We start from the raw sequence: 20,687 nt of genomic DNA, 5'->3' as shown, positions 1-20,687 counted from the left end.
TATACCTTCGCTGGAGCTCTGCGTCATCCTGCTAACCTAAATTTTAACCGAGAGCCCAACGTATCACTCTCTTGAAAATATAAAAATACCTTAAAATACAGACATTCTAGGTAGATACTTGGTTCAATCGTCGAAAGTTTCAAGTCTTAATGGAAGTTTCATAGCTGGATATTTACGAGAAAAATCTCGATTTTGATCTCTTTCTTCTTTAAAACATACTCGTAAAGATCTGAATTTGCATAAACATCCGCAGATTAAATATATTCACTATACGAGGAAAATATTAATAGAACCGGATGACTGGATCGGTTCGAGGTAATAGTTCCTCTTTTTTTTTTTTTTTTTTTTTTTTTTTTTTCTTTCTTTAAACACACAGTATGACTCATTTGTGGTTAGAGCGTAATTAGTCTGTTACGAAACCACCACTGATACGCAAGTGGCAACCACTAATATGCAAGTGTGAGTTATTTTAACAAAGGGATGAGAGGCAGGAACCGCATCAATGAGTCGAATAGGATGCGAGCCACCGATACAAGTTGCTGGATGCTCGAAAGCTAACCGGATGGGAAGCGTACAAGGGGTTCGAAACAGCCGGAAGTGTGGACACGATGATGATACTCGTGGTCCTCCGTCGGACGGAAGAGGAACGCTTTCTCTTTAATTTCTTGCGTTTTCTGACACCATTGAAAACACGAAGATCTTTCTTCTTCGTCTCGTGCCGATAATTTCTGATATAAAAGTTTTGTGTCGACAATTCAACTAGCTGTGGTCTAAAAAAAAAAAAATGCTAAAGTCGATCGAATCACGTGCGTAATTTATACGTGATAAAACACGGGATTCGGTGTATGCGTGTACAACAGAAGGCACATTGATCCGACACGCGAGTGGACGAGTGGATTAAGGTACGCGAGTTGCACGATGATGGTCAGCGCGGAGGATCGTTAGCGTCGGGCTCGCGCGAGCGCTCGTTGAAACGCGTAAACGGTTGTGATACACGCTGCAGTAGCGTACGTGTTACGACGTATTATGAGTTAAACAACGTAATGATAGGCACGGCGCCAGTAACGCGGCGTATCTCTTGCGTGCCATGTAACGGGTGTCCCGAAACACCGCCGACTCCCTGATATCGACGATCGTTGAAACTGTCTCCCTTCCACACGCACATATTTGTCTCCGTATCGTCGGCATGCGTTGTTAGTCGAACGGTTATAAATACCGTTATAGAGATTTTATGCGTTAGCGACAGATGAAGTTCAAAGTTTCCCCCATTGTTTCTTGCGGCGTGATAAAATTAATTAAAGCGATTTGCCGTGCGTTCGAACACGTTCGGTGTCAACGTTCGAACGCGAACGCGGTTGCTACCGATACGACGAGGTTAGTGGCTATTATCAATCACGGCGCAACAATGACAAACGATAACCATCGTACGCACAACGCCACGGGACAATTTCCCACAAATGCACGGTGAGAGCTTCTTATCGTCGTTCACATTTGTTACCGCGATTTCAAGCTTCCCCACGGCTCTTCTGACGAAAGAGTTAAAGCACGAACACGAAACTTCCGGTGCAATGAACTCCGTTGAAGTAACGCGCGGCTCGTTACGACACCAATATTAGTTTTACTGCCGTCTTCTGGAAATAGATCGATGAAACCGTACGTCATCGAATGGTTTGTTCGACGACCTATATATATATAATGGATGCTCGACTGTTGAAAGAGAGCGCAGAATGCACCTGCAACCCCTGCAGCGAGGGTAAACAGGGTTCGCGGAGACGTGACTGGTCGTGACAATATTCCTTTCATTTTCCTTTGTCGGCGTAGACTTAACGAATAAGTAACAATTCTATTGTTAGAGGAAGGCTGTGTAGAAGAAGAAAATGTTCTCAAGTTCAGTAATGAGAAGATACGCAATAATTAATACGGAGGATAGAGTTTCTCAAATGCAGTTCTAAAAGGATTGAACGGAGCTTGTCTCCGATCAAATTTTTGATATTGATCAATCGAGGATGAAGGATCTAGCAGTGGAGGAATTGTGAAAAGGCTGCATATTTCTAAAGCTGGTTTTCGAATTTGTGTGCGACTTATTGACACTTGGTCAAGTGAAGTCAAGAGGACGGGTTAACTGAAAACGAGCGTCAGCGGTTGCCGTTACTTGCCTTTACTTTACTTTCGACCCGTAAGCAACAATCTCGTTCACGGTTAATGATGCCTCGGTGAAAGAGTAAAGATTCCCCGGACGTGGGTATTCTTGATTCTCGGAATCGCACCTGCGAGCGACGATTGATCGAAGGGGAACGGAATTATGGAATCTCAAACGACTCCCTTCGAAACTCCGTACGTGCGTACATTTCGCGGCGACTGCCTCGCTTCTGCATTATTCATGAAGAAGAACTACCTCCGTTTCAGATAACCCTGTCTGTTGTCGAGACCTTATCGCCTTATGGTTGCCGCAATTCCAGTCAGGTGTGTGTGTGTGTGTGTGTGTGCATTGTGCACGGAACAGAAGGGCGACTTCACGAGGCCTAAGTTAGAGAAACGGAGGGACAGAGGGAGAGAGAGAGTTGGTAGATTATGTAGATAGATAAGGGCGCAGACATTTTAGTTTTCACCCTTTCGTGACTTTACTCTACCTGCGTACCGCGAAAAAAAATTATGTATACGGCAGTGATGGAATGATACGTCAAACATAAGCACAAGGTGATTGTTGACTGGACAATTTATTCATCTTCGGACTTTCAAAGCCTAAATCTCGTAGTCTTCGATTTGAACGAAATCTTTTATAAATAAAAAGAAATGTCGCATGGAAGTGCGCAATTGATCGCAGTTGACGGTATACGGCGACTGAAAATGAACGACCCTGTGCGATTCTCTATGAGATTAGAATCGTACTTACCTCGAGTTAGCGTAGAATTGTATTGTCACCCTACCACGGTCCACAAACCGGATGTAAGTGTTCCGTGCGTGCTGGTTGTGCCGCTAATAATCGCGCGCGTGTTGGTGGTAACGGGGGACTTAAAGTTGGTCGAGTTGTTCTCGTTTAAAACAATCAGCAACAGAGGAAGGACCAATTATACGGACCTGCGACCGTCTGTCACCGACCTCCTGTTCTCTTAATATCGTAGATCAGAGCGCACTAGTAAATATAAACAAGCTAAAGAAGAAGAAGAAGAAGAAGAAGAGAAACCCTCCATTAATCAGACATAGAGAACTCTCCAACGATCCTCCCTGAATAAAACTAACTCGACATGAGAAGTCTTGACAAGCTTCTCAGAACTAGTCTCATAGATCTGCCACGTAGATCCGGTGGCAAAGAGGGAGAGTAACATTTAAATAGTCGCGTTATAAAAATGGACGTAACTTCTTTCGAATAAGCGAGCGCTACATATCAGTTCAACGTGGAACGAAGTTAAGCAGTGGAATCTGTCATTAGCGTGGAAGTAAAAGTTTGTAAGAAAGTTGGGCACGGTGTGCCGTATGCAATTAAAAGACAAAGTATCAGAGTCGCATTTACGTGGGGCAAAGTTATTGAGACAATTACACGCACGCGATTACAACGTAAATTATTCGAAAGGTTGCCACGTTCACGGTTCCTTCTTATTCGAACGAGGCATGCCGACTTCCGAGCTGGATTCACAGTTTAATTTATCCGGTCATTAAGCCCCACGACCCACAAAGTTTGCCGGTGAGTCGCGATTGTCGTTCTTTAATTTGGCCCTCGGAGTGGGAACGGAAGATGAGGATGAAAGCAACGGGCCAGGCCAGGTTTTCACCGTGTCGATGCGCGTGAAAATCTGATACAACACAGAGGAGTTTTTCCGTCTTAATTGCGACGAAGTTTCTTCTTTCCCTCTTCGCTGAGAATTTCGCGAGTGTTGACCGCGCTCTCTGTTCCTTCTCCTTTCTTTTTTCGGCACGCGACCATGCTTTAATTGGCCGCATCAAGTGGGCTTATTTTTCGAAGAGCCAGAGAGCTTCCTCAGACGTTACTCCTTCAAAGTAGAAGCACGCGTCTTCTCTCGAGACTGTAGCCGTCGACAGGAGACGAGTGTTTCGCTCGCAGCACTCTGCCTAAAAAAAAAAAAAAAAAATAAAATAAAATAAATAATAAATAATAGAAAAGGCAGGAATAACAGATATATAAGATACTTTGATCTTCTCGAATTGAATGCTATTGAATGCGATAGAATGCGATAGAATGCTACCGAATACATCCGAGTGTTGCCAAAGGCAACTTGGTCTCTGCTAATAGATACAAACTTTTTTGATTCTAGCTACACCGCTACTATACGTCGCTTTCCTCGCATCTCTCCTCGCCGCTCCACTATAAACATTTCCATTACATTACATTGGTTTGTTTTGTCGCGACGCTCACCTCGCCGCTATCCTCGTTCCTCGTCGTCGCTCCACTATAATCTCCACTTTAGGGTTGAAATCTTTTGTATAATCTAAATTATATAATAAAACTCCATTTGTATGAATTTGTTATGAATTTTTCATGAAATTGGAATTTATATAAATATCGGAGTTGATTTAACGTACGCGTAAAACGTGTGGTGCGAGCACAGACTTAATGAGCGTTCGGTTGAGATACGGCTAGACAAATTAATCACGACTTCACGGCTTGGTCGCACGCTATCTGTAAATAGATCAGATTGCAGAAATTTACCCGTCAGAGAAGAATAGAATTACTTTTCAAAGCTCTATCATCGAACCAGAATCGTAGAATCGTACGAAAGACAGGAAGGATACGAACAGAGCTCTGTTATTTCCTCTGTGAAGGAAATAGTTCGTATAATAGCAATCCATTAATTCCCTTTTGAATATTTGTTTTTAAAGTTCATATTCAAATAAATGTATTCAACTAGATTCGAGTGACGGCAACATATATAGAGAAGTTGTTCGGAATGATTTCGGATTTGAAAATATATTTCAAAAATATAAATCAGTGAGATGTCAAAGATATCGAGTAATTATTATACTTTTTTTTGTAGCGAATATCGAGTTGTACTGATAATTGATTAAAAAATACATAAAATCTATTGAAAGCTTCAAAATTCCTTCACTTGCAAAAAATCATTATTTATATATATATAATAATCTTCTGTGTACTGAATAATTTCCGTTAATAAACTTTTTTCATATTTTCAAAAATAACAGAAATATTTGAAGTTATCGTAGTTGTTGGTTCAGCCTGTGCAATGAACTTCAACGTATATCACCTCAATAAATTAAAGAGTAACAGTTTTACTATATAAATATTCTGTCTTTCGAAGAAAATATTTATGTATAGTAACCAGATTTTGTGACATTTTATTATTATATGCTACGTGACATTTTATTATTATATGCTTCGTTGAGTTTCTAATCGCAAGAAGAAATTAATGAAATATTGACAACAAGATTTTATTAGTAAAAAAAAAGCAATATCAATGAAATATAATGTAAGAAAGTTTGTTACAAATTTGTAATAAATCAACTAATTCAAATATTTATTTATCATCTTTCAAATAATAATATAATTTTTCCACCAAGTGAAGTAATAAACGAAAACGATGAGTATAGACTTGAAATTCAAAGCACGAAAGAATTCTAAGGTAAAAGAAGTTGGTTGATTCAACAGTCGAAAAAATGTAGTTCTTATGTCTCAAATAATAATATTGTGTGATCACAATCAAATGATTGTAATCTGTTAAATTATATTGTAAATACTTAGTTTTATGTTTAATTTGATTAAATATCTCTCTAATAAAGGTTAATAGTAGAAGTGAGTCAAATTAAAAATTTCAAGACTGAAGCTACGTAAAATATAAATTTGTATAGCTCGCAATATTGTCACTATAGGAATTAGTTATCAAAATGTTCTCGACTCCCATTTGGACACGTGCAATTTTTAATATTAGAAAAATAATTTTTTTATTATTCGAAAATTCCTTCAAACCAACACTTTTGTCTCTACATTAGCTTGGGTATGAAAGGGTCCATTATATTTCTTACATTTCGTGTAAGAATACCCAATATTCTGCATCTACTTACTTCTTTCCCTTTCCTTCCTTCTTTTGAAATTTTACAAATTCGAACAACTCTATTATTTTAAAAAGGATATTTTAAAAGGTTCTTTCCGATATTAATTTCAATATGACTTCATAGGGAAGTCTCCGATTTACAGTCCTTCGATTCATATCTCCTCTGAAGTGGATTTTTCTTACAGTATTATTATGTTCTAACGAAAATTGTAAAAGAGATTTTATGATCAAAATTACATTTCAAATATACATGATTTTTGTGGGTGTTTTGTGTGTGTTTAAATGTATTACTTTAAAATTTAACATAATTTAAATTTAAATTTAATTAGGTTGAGGAACTGATATTTAATTTAAGCGATATTAAATTGATTTTTAAACGTAGAGAAAAGTCCACGATCTGATCATTTTTTTAAAAATTATACTTCATTGCAAGTATGCGCCATGAACTTTGAATTTATTAAAATATAATATAGTAGTAAAAATTTAACAATATTCTTTTTAACATCGTTAATCTCATTCTTGGTTACTGGTGCTGTTTATTTGCCCTGTCGAAGCTAGTTGAATTCGGCGATACATTTTCCATTGTGTTACGAAAGCAACCGTTAATATTTCTACCAGAGACCGAATCGGTATTACGGATACCGGAAAAAAATACCGGTATTTTTAGGTTACTATTCGATACCGGTTTGATGAAACCGAAATATTGCGAATACCGGTATAACGATGTTAAGTCGGTAGANGCACTCTGCCTAAAAAAAAAAAAAAAAAAATAAAATAAAATAAAAGAGCAGAGAATCGAACAGCCATCTACTGGCTCTTGACTCCGAGTGGACATACTTCGGGATACTCTGTGTAAACAGCTGCGCTGATTTCCTGACCAGTGGTTATTAAAGTATCGATTTCGGTGCCTACTTTGCGATGCAGACGCTTTCATATAGGTCTACAAGAGTCGCTGTTGGTTAAAATTACAGTGACAGTAATTTTTATGGACTCCTGACAATCTCCTGCTTCTCGTGCAACGGAAATGGATTCTTCTCGAATTACTGGACCGAAAAATTGTTTCCATCAACTGGAGAGGAACAGGATTCAATGAAATAAGTCGTTCGAGCATTTACACGTTTTCAATTTTATTATACATATAAAGAGTAGAAAACAATTGCTTGCTCGCGCCCAGTTGAAAACCATAGTCGTAGTCAATTTCACGTTATGCTTCCCGAACGTTCAAAGTAGTCCATCTTCTAAATTCTAAAGGACGAAGCCTCACTTCTCTCTATTATACTGTAATTTTCTGGACACGCTGTAAATTTTACACGATTTCTACTGCGCGAGCATGTCCTGCCCGCGAAGAAAAAGCAAATCTCGTTAACTCTTAATTCAGCGATCCAGAATGAACGTCTCGGCGTGTCCATCAACCGAGGAATCACTATCAACGAGCATGCACACTCCACCATGCATCGACGCACCGACGCATCCCGCGTGCAGTTTTGCTTTCATCTCGTGCCAAGAAGCCTTCGAAGACGGTGCCATATGGCTCGCAGAAAGAAGCATGTCCGTCCTATCAGTAGGATGTGCCGCAGGAAGGAAGCTTTCCAGCATGACCGTATTATGTTCCTAGCCATACCTAAGAACATATTGCGAGAAGAGAACGATGGACGAGAGAAGAAGGCGGGCGCGCACGTGAAAGCGGGCACGCGATGCGACGGCGATGAGGGCACGTGCCCCATATTCTTCGCGGAGCCTCCTTCGCGTCGCTTCTTTTGTGGAAGCGCCGGAAACGGGTGTCAATTGTCAGCCACTTGGACGTCGACGGACGTGCACGACCGGACACGGTTGTCCTCCATCGGTTGAATTCGAGAACATCGCCCTCTGTGTGGTCCTCCGCAAATAATTGCACCCGTTGCACTATCATCGAGTCACGAGCGAACATATTTTCTCTCGGTTCAACTGTTAGATGACCAACTAGGCCTGATAATATTGGCTCAGTGCTAACACTGATCGTAAATTATTCACAGAGCAAATTTCAGTAGTTGGTCATCCACGTTTCTTTTCCCCTCCGTTCGATTTACATAACTAGAAGAAAGACAAGCAAGTCCCAACATCACCATTGACCACGGTTAAAACGTGAACAAACCCTCTCAAACGTATAAGTTGACATTCCGTGGAATCTAACACGATCAGATGTCTCGTGCTCTAAAATCACATAAATATCAGCATCCTATTGATTATATTGTCATCTAAAAGTAATTTATATTTATTTCTGTATCTTACGCAATAAATCCTATTTGTCGCGTAAATTGTAGAATATAAACGAAAACAAAGTGTTCTAAAATCAAGCAACTGGATCAATTTGAATAGGTAATTGAACGGTACTCCGTCGCTGATGCGTTAATAACAACTCCAATTTCATTTCGTTCGTCGTGAAACGAGCAACTAGCGTTCAATTTCATTCGAAAGTGCTTGATTTCACGTCGACGATAGCAATCGCGCATAATCGACTCACGTGCCTGTTAATCGGCTGAGATCGGTTGCAACGGGGGATCTCCCGTTCGGCATGATATTCGAGTTACGCGTGTTTTCGAGCCGCGTAATTGCAATTATCCCCCACGGGACACTTACTCTCGATACGTTTCGATGAATCGGGATCATCGCTCCGCGATTGATGATAGTTGGCGTGGAATGTTCCAACTGCAGTCGCTCACTTATGAAAAGTCCCTAATGAAATCTCTATTATATCGTTAGCGGTTCGTCTAAGCTCTCGTTTCATATTTAATGATTGTCCATGACGAGGCGTTAATTATCGTCTCTGTGTGCGTACGTGTTGCACGCGAATCGAGAGGCGCGATTACAAGCCAGCCTGTGGATCGGAATACTGTGCATTAACCTGGGAAATATGTTACTCGGCAAAAAACAGTTGATTGACAGCGCGATTACGTACCGTGAGTCATTTCGTTAAATCTCTCCGCTCTGTTATTTCGTCGTTGTTGGTTTGCATTCTTCCGCAGATTGAACTTCACCTTGTCTTCCTTTCGATAATTTATTTCACTTTGCAAGAAAACCGGAGATCACGCTTTTTTTTTAACGAGAATCTCCCGTTACCCGAATGAATCTATTTACACCTACCATTTCTTTGCTCTGTTACTTATCAGAGATTTTAAGGTTTTTTTGGAAAATTCCTGTCCGAAGAGTCCCGGTTACGCAAGATTCTGAAAGATTTGTGAAGATTCTGTTAAAGACGCATGATGCAGCGTGGCAGTTAGCACGACGTCGAGACGCATAGCATGAAATGCTTGCCTCCGTTAATGCAAGTGACAGTGATTGACCCTCGCGAGAAATTCTTGACCTCGCCACCGCGAGGCTCCAGACGCTCGTGATCGACCTCGTTGCGCTCGATCTGGCGGCGTTGCGTTTTCCTGGCACTTGCAAACCAATTCCAAGCGCGATTTTCAAACAGTATTCTCAGTCGTTCGTTCGTTGGACACGCAAGACCAGAAAAGCATTACCTCGTCGGCTGCCTCGCACTCGTTGTTTCATTTCAGATTCACGATAAGCCCTCATTGTTCGCTGCAATATCATTTGCAGCGCATACGACTGCATAAACAGGATATGCAAAAACGGTTGGTAATGCGGTTACGAAATAACATCCGTGCTTTTCCTTTACTTCACTGCTGCCTGACAATTCATTAAAGATATTCCTTGCGATGATTCAGAATGATAGACTTTACGTGATTGCTACGAATTGGTTTTGAACGATTTTCTCGAATCTAAATGACTCGATAAAAATTGTCCCTGTTTATTAGTACTGGCGCCAGTAACAGTTAAACTATAAAACTTGTCATAAAATATGTTGGATTTCGCGTAAAGGAACGACAGTTGTTAAGATTAGAATTTTGAGAGGGTTTTATTTGATGTTACGTGGTCAGGGATAATATTACAAGATCCAAGGGATGGAAATGAACATTCTTCTCTTCTCAGCACGTCTTTTTACATTTTTTGTTTATGGCAAATCGAAGAGAGGAGGAATGGAGTGTAGATTGGAATTTGCCTTATGAATAAGTGTCACTTTAGACTAGGCTATTACTGACTCGGTAACAGCACTGAGCCAATATTGTCAGGTTGATCATCCAACAAACATATATAAGATATATTCAATGTAAAATATTTGAAATCTGCAAAAATTCCCGCGTGAATGTTGGTATTGAAAAACGGGTCAAAAGTAAAATTTTCGATGCAAAATACAATCGAGCACTCTCTCTCCTGGTTTCTGGGTCCCACGTCTATCCACTGCTCCTTTCGGGATCGTTCCGAGTGATCCAGAGCGATCTCGTCGCCGGATTCGATGAGAAATCGTGGGTTTCTCGTTTCCTGCGGGTTCTTACTTTCGCGCTGCCACTTTCCCGCCGTGGAACAATGCGCTACGAAAGCCTGGGAAGTCGAATTGTTACCGAACGAAGCACACTTCGCACGCTCGATGGAAACTCGTATCCATCGGTGGCGGCCGAAGGCGGCGCAGCGGGGAGGACAGCCACCATCGGTGGCTCCTTTTGTTGGCTCGAATCGTCGCACGACCCGGTTTACATAACTCCGTCCGATGTGTAACGGGAATAAAAATCGCGGATTGGGTAATCCAGCTTCCTTCGTTCGCCTGTCTCGACTGCAGGAAATCGTTATCAAAATCTCGTCGATGTTCCCTCAATTAGTTATTCTGTGATCGTTCGATCGAGAGTCGATTGGGTTTCTCACTTGCGTGTGGTTTGTTCTTTGTCATTTGATTGTTCAAATGATTGTCAGTTGGCTGGCGAATGGAAAAATCGATACGCGTCGGTAGTAATATTACGATATCGCTGGTGATGAATTTTTCGCTGACGGTTGACGACACCGTATAGAAAAAAGTATCTATCCTCTTTATGCACGATCGTGTAACAGTTCGTATTATACTTGGTCAGCGAAACTTTTGTCGCTCGCGAAACGTGGCCGTAACAAGATCACCTGATATTTTCGTTACAACTGTACGATACTATTCGCGTCTATTATCTGGCTGTGCGCGAGTTCCAACGAAATCACTTTCTATCGAGGGTCTTGCTCCTCTGACACGGTGAGATCGCTCGGGGCGACGAAGCTCCGTGACCTTGATTTCCTTGGAAGCCGAGGCGTCCGTGCGGAACAATCGTCTCGCAGCTTGGAGAAGCGAAAAGATGAGGCGGATGGATACGAATGCCCGCCATTCAGGGTCGAGTTTTTGTTCTAAGCGTCGCCTCGATCCTCCTTCGTCGTTTTTCTTTCTCTCTTTTTTCTTTTTTTTTTTTTTTTTGTCTCCTCCTTCGTTTCTTTTTTCGGCCGGAAATCAGAGAGTGGGGACACGTGCTGGAACGGCAACAGCACCTTGAAGACCCTGTACAGAAAGAGCACGGCAGCTGAGAATCGAAAAGCACGTGCCAGCAAGGAAAGGGGTTGAGGAGAGAGCCGTCATTCGGGATTCAATGGACTTCTGGGGATAAGGAATTTATTATGCGAGAGGTCCTGGGGCTGGCCGATAGCTGCCACCATTCAAACCGAGGTCATGCGCCACGTCTACGTGGGCATGCATGAAAATTAATGAACAAACGTCAAACAGACGTTGTGACGAAACTAAGGGGGAGAATTCACGAGTCGCCGCGCGAGCTGTTAGCATATTGTCTTCGTCATATTTCGCGCTTCCTCGTTTGCTGTATACGTGCGCGAGAACGTTAGTCGATTTTCAATCCTCGACTTTCCAATCGTAGTTATAGCTATCGTAGCTATAATTTTTTTTTCAGCAGAAGAATTGGCGTGGAAATGAGTGAAAAATGCATTATTGTAATGAAAAAAAGTCAATGACGTCGAACCGGCAAGAAAAAATGAAAGGAGGATGGGAGAGGGAGAAAATGAATATGACTACGAGTTGAGCGTTGATTCCATTGGCGTGGGACACTCGACACGAAGAAATTCTAGACGATCCTCAAGCCAGCTCTACACGATTTGTTCGCGCTCTAATTATAAAGCACGCTGCTTCTCATAATCCCCTGCCATTTCCGGATTCTAACAGATCAGTAGCTCAGCTCTCGTTGACCTAAATGGCGCTAGGCTGCAAAGGGAGAAGTGTCATTTTTTCGGAGAAACTTCCACTCTTGGGAAACGTGACCTCTCTAATTTCAACTGCCTTTTCCTTTTCACTCATCAACCCAGTATTCCCAAGAATCTTCTTATCATTGAACCTAACATACGTCCTGTGCCTTGTATCCCTCAGTTTTATTATTATATTAATTACGTAAGCACGCGAGTCTATTGGCCGATTAGGAAAGCAGCAAGGCCGTTCAATAGCGTTTCCGTTGAAAGGTGTCGTTTACCTTGCCTCGGAACCGGGATACGCGATATACCGGGTGCCACACTCTCGAGAATAGGTTTGCCGTTCCACTTCAGCCATTGATAACGATAAGCTCGCGATACCGTGTCTATTTTTAGCGCATCGACGAATCAGCTACTTGTATCCACATAGAAATTTGCCATGAAAATGTATGGGCGGTTTCTTATTTTGTTTTTTCTTAAAGGAGAAACAAAAGTGGAGGAAGGTTTGATTGAATTTGATTCTCCGGTGACGGAAAACCCAAAAGTGCGCCGAGAGTGCATTCTTCGAAGCACGACGAAGGTTTGCAAGGGGCTTGATGAATTCCTGTTAAGAAAAGACCCTTCGTTGTAACGCACCCTGTAAGCATATGGTGTTTTCGTTCCACCCTAGCGGCTCTTCCTCAATTTCTTTCCCCTCCCACCCCGAATTTTTTTATGTTTCACGCTCGATACGCCAGATTACCCGGTGGATTTTCGTTTAACGCGGAGTGGACTTCCTCTTCTTCGTCGAATTCTTGCCTGTTAACTTCCCCCATTAGAACGATTCGTTTACACGAAGCGTGTCTTTCTTGGCTTCCCGTAGGGGAGACTGTTTAATTCTTCCAATTTCACTGCCCTCTTCTATTTCTCTTAATCCTCCGCCTACTGTGCCGGGGTCACAGTTTTGACCTGTGCTGGGAGTTGCTTGTGTTAGCGATCGCACTAACGCATCATGCGGCTGTGTACCATGTGTTCGCCAAATTGCCGAAATGACGACGACTAAAGACGAAGAAAATCAGTTTCTGGTAACGTTCTGAGGAAGAAAGACGTGTACAGCAAATCGAGGCAATATTTTATTTCAAAGTTTGTTTTATATTTTGGTGTTTTTACTATTGTTTTAGTATTTTAGTATTTAATAGTTTTTATTATTTTTTTTTAGTATTTAATATTTTATACGATTTTTGTATTTAGTATTTTATATTATTTTTGTATTTACTATTTAGATTTTAGTTTTTAGCACTATTTTAATATTTTACTATTTTATATTATTAATTTACTGTTTTTATTATTATTTTTGTTCCTTTGATTACTTTTTCCGTTGTTTCTATTTGTTGACGCAATGTCTTCATTGCCAACGAGCAATCATTCTTTGTCTTCTTTTGCTCAATCTGCACAAGACGTTCCTGACAGTGAATGACATAAATATATAGTAAATATATGTAACTTTATTATTCATGTGACTATTATTTGTTCTTTATACTTCTACATGTTCCTATGAGTCGGGTGTCTGTCACTCTATTGGTACAATATCTGCGAGGATCTCGGTCTCGAACGATCGTCACACTCTGTACAGTATCGGTGAGCCGTCCAGGCAACTCTAAATATGTATTAGTGGAATATCCGTGTGGGTCAAAATAACCCAGGGACGTTGAAATTCAATAGTCGGAGGGTTAATTATACAAAACGACTCGAATTTAATTACTCGAGATACTCGATACCAGCTGAGTAATCACTGACGATGATTCTCGACGGAATTAAAAATTGCATGTCATTTAGATGGAATTTCCGATCAATTCAAGTTTTATTTTCATATCATTTGCGTTCAAACGGCCCCGTGCGTATGTAGATACACGATTGTACTGAAGAAGCCAGCTTTGACGAATTTCAAACTCCTGAACGGAAATATCCTGAACGTATATTTCGGTTCGTATAGCCGGCTGCAAGTTATTGATGTCTCTGTGACGGGGTGGTTTCTTTCTTGAACCAGTTGCTGACGAGCGACAGACCCTCCCTTTGACACTTGTATGCGGTCGTCTACACGCTTTTTCATGCCTTCCGTATTATTTTCTCTTTCATTAGCCGCCGCCAACTCGAAAAACACACACTGCCGATCGAATACGGCTCCTCTTTGGACCACGGGTGTCATTGGTAACTCAAAATGCACCACTTTACTCGTACCGTTACATAAATAAAATATCGCGGGGAACCTGATCGACGTTGTTGTGCTACAAAAATGTTTTACAAGATCTGCTTGTCTAGTTTTATAGACAGAACAAGCAGAGAAAGATGAAGCGTCGACTCTTCTACTAACTACCAGCTGTTTTTCTTGAAAATTTTTTTATTGTTTTCAAAGCCTGCATCATTTTTAAAAGAGAAACAATATTCACACGAGACAAGTTTAAATATTTACGAATTTCTTTTCGAAATCTCCAAATAAAATGATAGTTATTGACTCATAACGATAACTACTACGTTTAGCATGAGTCAATAAAAATTATACAATACGAGGACACGAGAAAAATATATTCGAATTTAAAGTGGAAATGGCGAAATCGAAATCGAATTAATTTCCACATTCTATGAAACGTCTGGTACATGTCCAAAGCTCTGAGACGACTGGTTTTGAAAATGGAATTAAAATTATCGAACAGAGAGAAACCTTCGTGAGAGATCGACATTCGAGGAGAGATCGATGTGTTACACGAGCACCTGGGAATTCCGCGTAAACTGCATTAATGCCCGCGCGTAAGCGTATTGGAATTTCTGCGATGAATCAGAAATCTCGCAACGTCGCGACAACTCTTTCTCTTCTTCGTTTCTGCGGTGATTACATATACGGTAGCATGAAAGAAACGACGGAGATTCCAACAGTCCAGACGTGTTTTCTAACGCGACGTGTTTATAAGAACGGCGTGCACGCGTTATGGCTTTGTTAGAGCTCGTTAGAACGGAACACGCCAACTCTCTATCGATTCTCGGTCCTCGTAAAACTCCACCGAGAATTCTACGATGTAGGCGTGCTAGGACCCGGTTGTTTGCTTAGCTGAAACGCAAATACGACCAGGAACCTGGCATTACATTCTCCGTAACGAAATTGAAATATCGAAAGTATCGAAATTTCAAGGAAACACGTTCGAAAAATAATTTTGCTCGAAAATAATTTTTTTTACAAAATAAATACACGACTGTCAAAAGTGTATGAAATGTTGATTGCACAAACACATATACGCCGATTATTCCAGAAACATAGACGAAACTCTAAATACAATATTTGAACAAATGCGTAGTAATTGGCATGCAACGTCCCTAAACTCGTTCAAACACGTCCGCGGCTAATCCCCATTCAGAGTGCCGAATTCATCCCAGGAATTAAATAGCCAAACAAGCTGTACGTGTAAAGTGAGGGATGCGTATTGACGTTACAAAATAATATACGATGAAAGAATAATCTCTGTATTCTCTTTGAAAACGTGCTCGGCGAACGTGGCTGTGGCTTAGCGAAAATCCGAACGAGTTCAATCGAGCTATCACGAACGACATATTCCCTCGGTGTTGCATAATTTCGCTTGGTACGCTCGGTGAAAATCATTGTGCGTTGACACGTAGCTGGTGACATTCGAACGATGGCAGCTTTTATAGCTGGGCACGATTCACTGCGTTTGGCGCGGATTGTTACAGTTGGATATAAACCGTGGCTTGCGGTCATAAAATCTGCCTACACGTGTTTTCGAAACGCTGAGTGATACTTGCAAACGTGTGGGCCAAGTCTTCGGTTGGTAACATCTGGCTTATTGACAGATCGGAGTTCGAACGCTTACAATTAGCTGCTTCCTTCGATCGTAACTTAAACTTCTTCAGTTTGTATAAGTTAACTCTTTGTAACACGGACTGGACGAGAAATGTCTTTGTACTAATTTTAGTACATTACGTCTTTTCGATTGAATGTTTCTCTCTGCCGTGGTTATCTAGACTACCGGTATATATAATGATTTTAAACGTTTAATGATCATTTGAATGAGCGCTTGCCTTGATTTTGTCCACGTGAAATTAATGTCAATTTTCACACTCGTGAAATGTGTATTTAATATTAGAGACTACCGCTGCGTAAACGAGGCTTTAATCTTGACATATGAATACACACAAGCGTGACTTTTAACCATCTGCGAACGGGGTGATCTGGTGTCTGGTTTATTTTCGGTGTATGCATCCCCTCGTAGCCGGCGTATCTGAAGGGTTGATAGCGTTTTATGCAACGCGCGTGGCCAATGTCTGTCCCCGAGTTAATTATGGACTAATTGTCAGGGTTCTTGTCCCGTGCATCGGGTCTTTACCATTTTTTTTCTTTTTTCATGGCTCTTCCTGCGACAACAGGACGTCGTTTTCTGCCCTTCTCTTTTTTTTTAAAAATCTCGCGTTCCTCTTTTAGAATAACCCCCTCTCTCTAAGTTTTGAACCGGAAATCTTCAAAATAATATTGCAAGTCAATCGAAATATTATTGTATACTCTTGATATTAGGAAGAGGAACGGTGCAACGTTTAAAAATTTTAAAGCCTCTGCTAGAATATTTCCATACTAACAGTCTTCGATTTTCTTTTCAGACAACCATAAAGGTGTACGCCAACTGTCTTCGACCAGACATCGAATACAAAACCCTGTGCATCACGTATGAAACGACTTGTCGTGAGATCATTCAGAACTTATTGAACAAGTATCGTATGAGGCACCGTGATCCCCGGCTGTACTACCTCACCATGGAGGTCACCGTGAGAAGACCGAACGTGAGGACAGTTCTCCCTCTGGACGAGGACGCAAGGCCTGCCGTTTTGCAATCGTGTCATCCTCGTGGCGATTCCAGGTACGATTTCTGACCGCTCTGTCTGTCCTCTCATCGAAAGACATTCCTCCCCCTCGGTTTCGGTCGGCTTCGTGATGTAATTTCAGGGCTCGCGACCGACCGTAAACACGACTTCTTGTGGGTCGGCGAGCACGAGCCAACGACGAGCAACGTCCTTTCGAGAGATTCCCTTTGTTCTGGCTTCTTCGAGTCGTCTGGCTCGACCGTGCGAGACGTGCCTTTATTTATGCTAACGAGTTGGGGAACGGACTGAAGGATCGTTGCTTCGTCGTTTAGTTAAGATTTTTAATCGGCAGAGAAGCAAGGCTATAAATACCACGAACTTTTGCCCAGCTTCTGGTGACACGGACTTTTCAAGATGGAAAATTGCCGCGCTGTTCGTGGACAGATAAATTCACTGTAATTTTTTTTTTTAATCTTTCCTCTGCGATACTCGTTACAATATATCCAAATTTTTACCCGAATTTTTTATTTCTTTAGTTACTCGCGTATTCAATAATTCACGAAGGCATAAATCTGCATAATTTTCGTAATTTTTGTATAACAAACTCCAAACGAGGATCTATTGTGTTTCAATATTAAACTTTTAAATTGAGAATTCAGATGCTCCTTTTGGGAGAGGTCTGCGAACAGGAGGAAGGAACGTTTAGGTCTTAAGTGTCGAAGCTTCTGTCTTCAGACAGAAGAAAGGATGGAAGTCAGCAGTGTTTTCTTGGTAGCACGAAACTTCCGGCGAAGATATACGTTACGTATACAGACGGTGTTTGACTGGAAATTTCGGGTCCCGTGTTTCTACGTAGAAGTAGCGTTCGCCGATGCCCTTTGAACTCGCCGATTCCTACGATACCCACGAGATTCACGGATGTTTTCTTGTTGCAGATTCTCGTTGCAGACACGCCGCGGAGGACTTGTCAAAATATACGACAGCACGCTCATGTCCGGAGTAAGTTACGCACACTTTACTAACATTTTACATGCGTTTCCTCGTAATTTACTTTGCCGGTTCCTCGAGCGAGATACATCAGCTGGACTATTGCGTTTACTCATTTTCACTTTCATTTTCATTCCATTTTGCGTTAAACAATCACCGAATTGCTGTTACAATTTTACTGCACCAAATAACAGTAGAAGAGTAAAAGTTTGATGATGTTTTTAATTATTTATTCCGCGTGCCATTCTACGGATATTTTTACGAAGAATGATTTACCATTTGCAGTCAAAGTACAAGAGTCTACTAGTCTCGGAGCAGACCACCGTGGACGAGCTGATCCAAATGTTGTTGAGCTGCTACAGTTCCAAAGAACGCGTCGAGCAATTCTCTCTGTATGAAGTGTGCGAGGGCGAGGAGTATCAAAGGAAGTTGCATCCTGACGATTTGCCCCTTAAGGTCACGCAACGATGGACAAGCGCCGATCGCCATCTTCGTATACGACGCAATCCTGACTACAATCCTCACAGAAGAAAAGTAAAGAAACCATCAATCAATTACCTTTCGAGTCTCTCAATTGTCTTAGAAATTTTCTAAATTCTATTCTATTTTTATTGAATATTTATGAGATAATTTTCTTGGACTCTATTATTCAATGAGAGACAGAGACTAGTCGATTTCCAAGAGGCCAAGAGAGAGAGTTCTCACGCTGCAAAGCATAAAGGATGTTCCTGGAAACTTGGATGTTTAAACTCCAAGATTGCCGGTCGTAATTACGCGTACGGGCGCATCACGCTGCGTCAGCCAGCATCATCGGCGTTATTCATAAGAGTATAATAGAAAGTCAAATTCGTTACACAATCGTCTTGTTCGCAGAGCATGTGGGCGTCAGACTCGAGCATCAGCATGGCGATGTCAAGACTGAACCTCCACGGCACCCATCAGGCCCATTACAACCCAGGAAACGACAACAACAATCACTTGTCGTTGTACCAGCACAAAGATACCAGCTCGATCAACAACAACAACATCCACAAGATCGATCAGCATCACCTTTCCCTGGGCTCTCTGAATCAGCAGCCAAGAATCGTGGTGCCCCATGCGACACAGTTGCCGCAGTTGCAAATCCCTCGTCTGCAACAGCTGCCTCAGAGCGTCCCGTCGACGCCAATCTCGTCGAAACACATCACAGCGTCCTCCTACGCGGACTACGAAAATTATTTGTTCATATAAACGAATCGTCGTGTAATGAATTTGTACTTTGTTTGAAGATGAATCCGTGAGTGTTGTGCAGCATGGGAGTGAGAGATCGAGTTGCAGCTTCGTGTGAAGTATGCTGATGATGATTGGTTGCAACGTGTCGTGTCGATTGCGTCGGAGCAGTATTTGAAGTTTGGTTGAAGAGCGAAGAGAGAGTTGATGAATTTGACGAGATATTTTTCAGGTACGACTTAGTTTTCTTTGGAAATTAATTGATCTGCGGGGAAATTTTTTTTTTTGGGGGGGGGGGGAGGGAAAATTCACTTTGAAAGATGAATACGCGTGCGAGATGATTCTTTTAAATTTTAAATAATTTATGAATGATAGTTAGAGAGAGTGGTGAAGAATTGGAAGTAAGTAGATGGTAGAAAAGCACGGGTTCGTGTCTCGGCTATACCACGTCGATCAGACGAAACAAAGAGAATTTACGATTATAGTCAACGGCAAGAACAATTGTACCAAAGGTAGACGTACGAAATGTTAGGTAAATAATACATTTAGCCGTATATTGTGTAAATGTCTTGCGTTAGAGAGGTATTATTATAAGGAACATAGTCGGACACAACGTGTAAGCCTCTGGGACTTACCTGAACGTAGTCGCTAAAATATTTAATTAAGCTTTTGAGAATCTTGCGCGTGGAGGAAAAGATATTGGCGATGAGGATTTTTATACAATTTTTCTAGAAATGGTACAAAATAGTCCCGCGGGTCTCACATGTGTATTTATATTACAAAAAGCATTTTATCCAAGAATATCGCGGAATGTAACTCTATTATTTATTTATAACAATCGCGTAGCATCTAAGAGAGCAAACTTGGAATTTTAAGTTATTTTAGCAGAATCCCATGCTGTAAATTTCGTCGTGTAACACGATCGAATGGGATTCAGGTATATTCGTGTAAATACCTATATCCAATAAACGACGAGGTACTCGGATGATTTTGGTAATTGCCTCTAAAGTAGCCAGTCGTGACTGTAAAAATGTTTTATTCGTCGTCCAGTTTCATTTTCATGGAAGAGGCATACTAATATCATGGAAAATATCACATTTTCCGTTTATAAGACAAATCTGTCTTTTCTGCTCCATTCATCGTGTTTCGTTATAATTTTGCATCGATTGCCAAAGAGTCCTCCACAACGTGAATCTGAAAACTGCCTGGATTTAATCGTGTGTGACAAAACGAGCAGAAACTATCTGTTTTTTTTTTTTTTTTTTCACCACTTGTACGTGCTGCAATCGAGATTGCGCAAACTAGTCGCGAGTTCCGCGCGACTTATCAGCTTAACTTGTAACGAGTACAATGAACCATGTGTTATTCCGAACGATACGGTAGGGTGTAAATATTCATTTTGTAACATTGGATAAAAAAAAAAAAAGTATTGTCTTATGTGTCTAAAAATTTGATGGATTTTCATTCACCTACGATCTTCACGTTTTCCTACAATAAAATGAGACGCGTCTAACAGGATGGCATAAATAGTAATTTCATTTATCAATT

The 20,687-nt window shown here is 41.1% G+C and overlaps 1 protein-coding gene across 6 annotated transcripts in view; it reads left to right on the top strand.

Annotated features, from left to right (window-relative positions):
• LOC122531150 overlaps positions 1–20,576 on the top strand; it is a 33,727-nt gene extending 13,151 nt beyond the window's left edge. For 5 of the 6 annotated variants that reach the window (XM_043658815.1, XM_043658814.1, XM_043658816.1 and 2 more), the window contains exons 3-6: positions 16,743–16,999; positions 17,879–17,942; positions 18,216–18,464; positions 18,804–20,576. In XM_043658815.1, coding sequence (XP_043514750.1) covers positions 16,743–16,999; positions 17,879–17,942; positions 18,216–18,464; positions 18,804–19,160 — 927 coding nt within the window. In that variant the 3' untranslated portion in view covers positions 19,161–20,576. The remainder of the gene's footprint in view (positions 1–16,742; positions 17,000–17,878; positions 17,943–18,215; positions 18,465–18,803) is intronic. The other variant, XR_006307207.1, reaches the window with a different exon arrangement.
• Positions 20,577–20,687: the final 111 nt, after the last annotated feature.

The sequence above is a fragment of the Frieseomelitta varia genome, unplaced genomic scaffold (genome assembly GCF_011392965.1).
Source record: "Frieseomelitta varia isolate USP_RPSP 00005682 unplaced genomic scaffold, Fvar_1.2 scaffold_379, whole genome shotgun sequence".
Taxonomy (NCBI): domain Eukaryota; kingdom Metazoa; phylum Arthropoda; class Insecta; order Hymenoptera; family Apidae; genus Frieseomelitta; species Frieseomelitta varia.
Note: the sequence above shows the minus strand (reverse complement) of the source record. Positions and strands in the feature narration are given on the sequence as shown.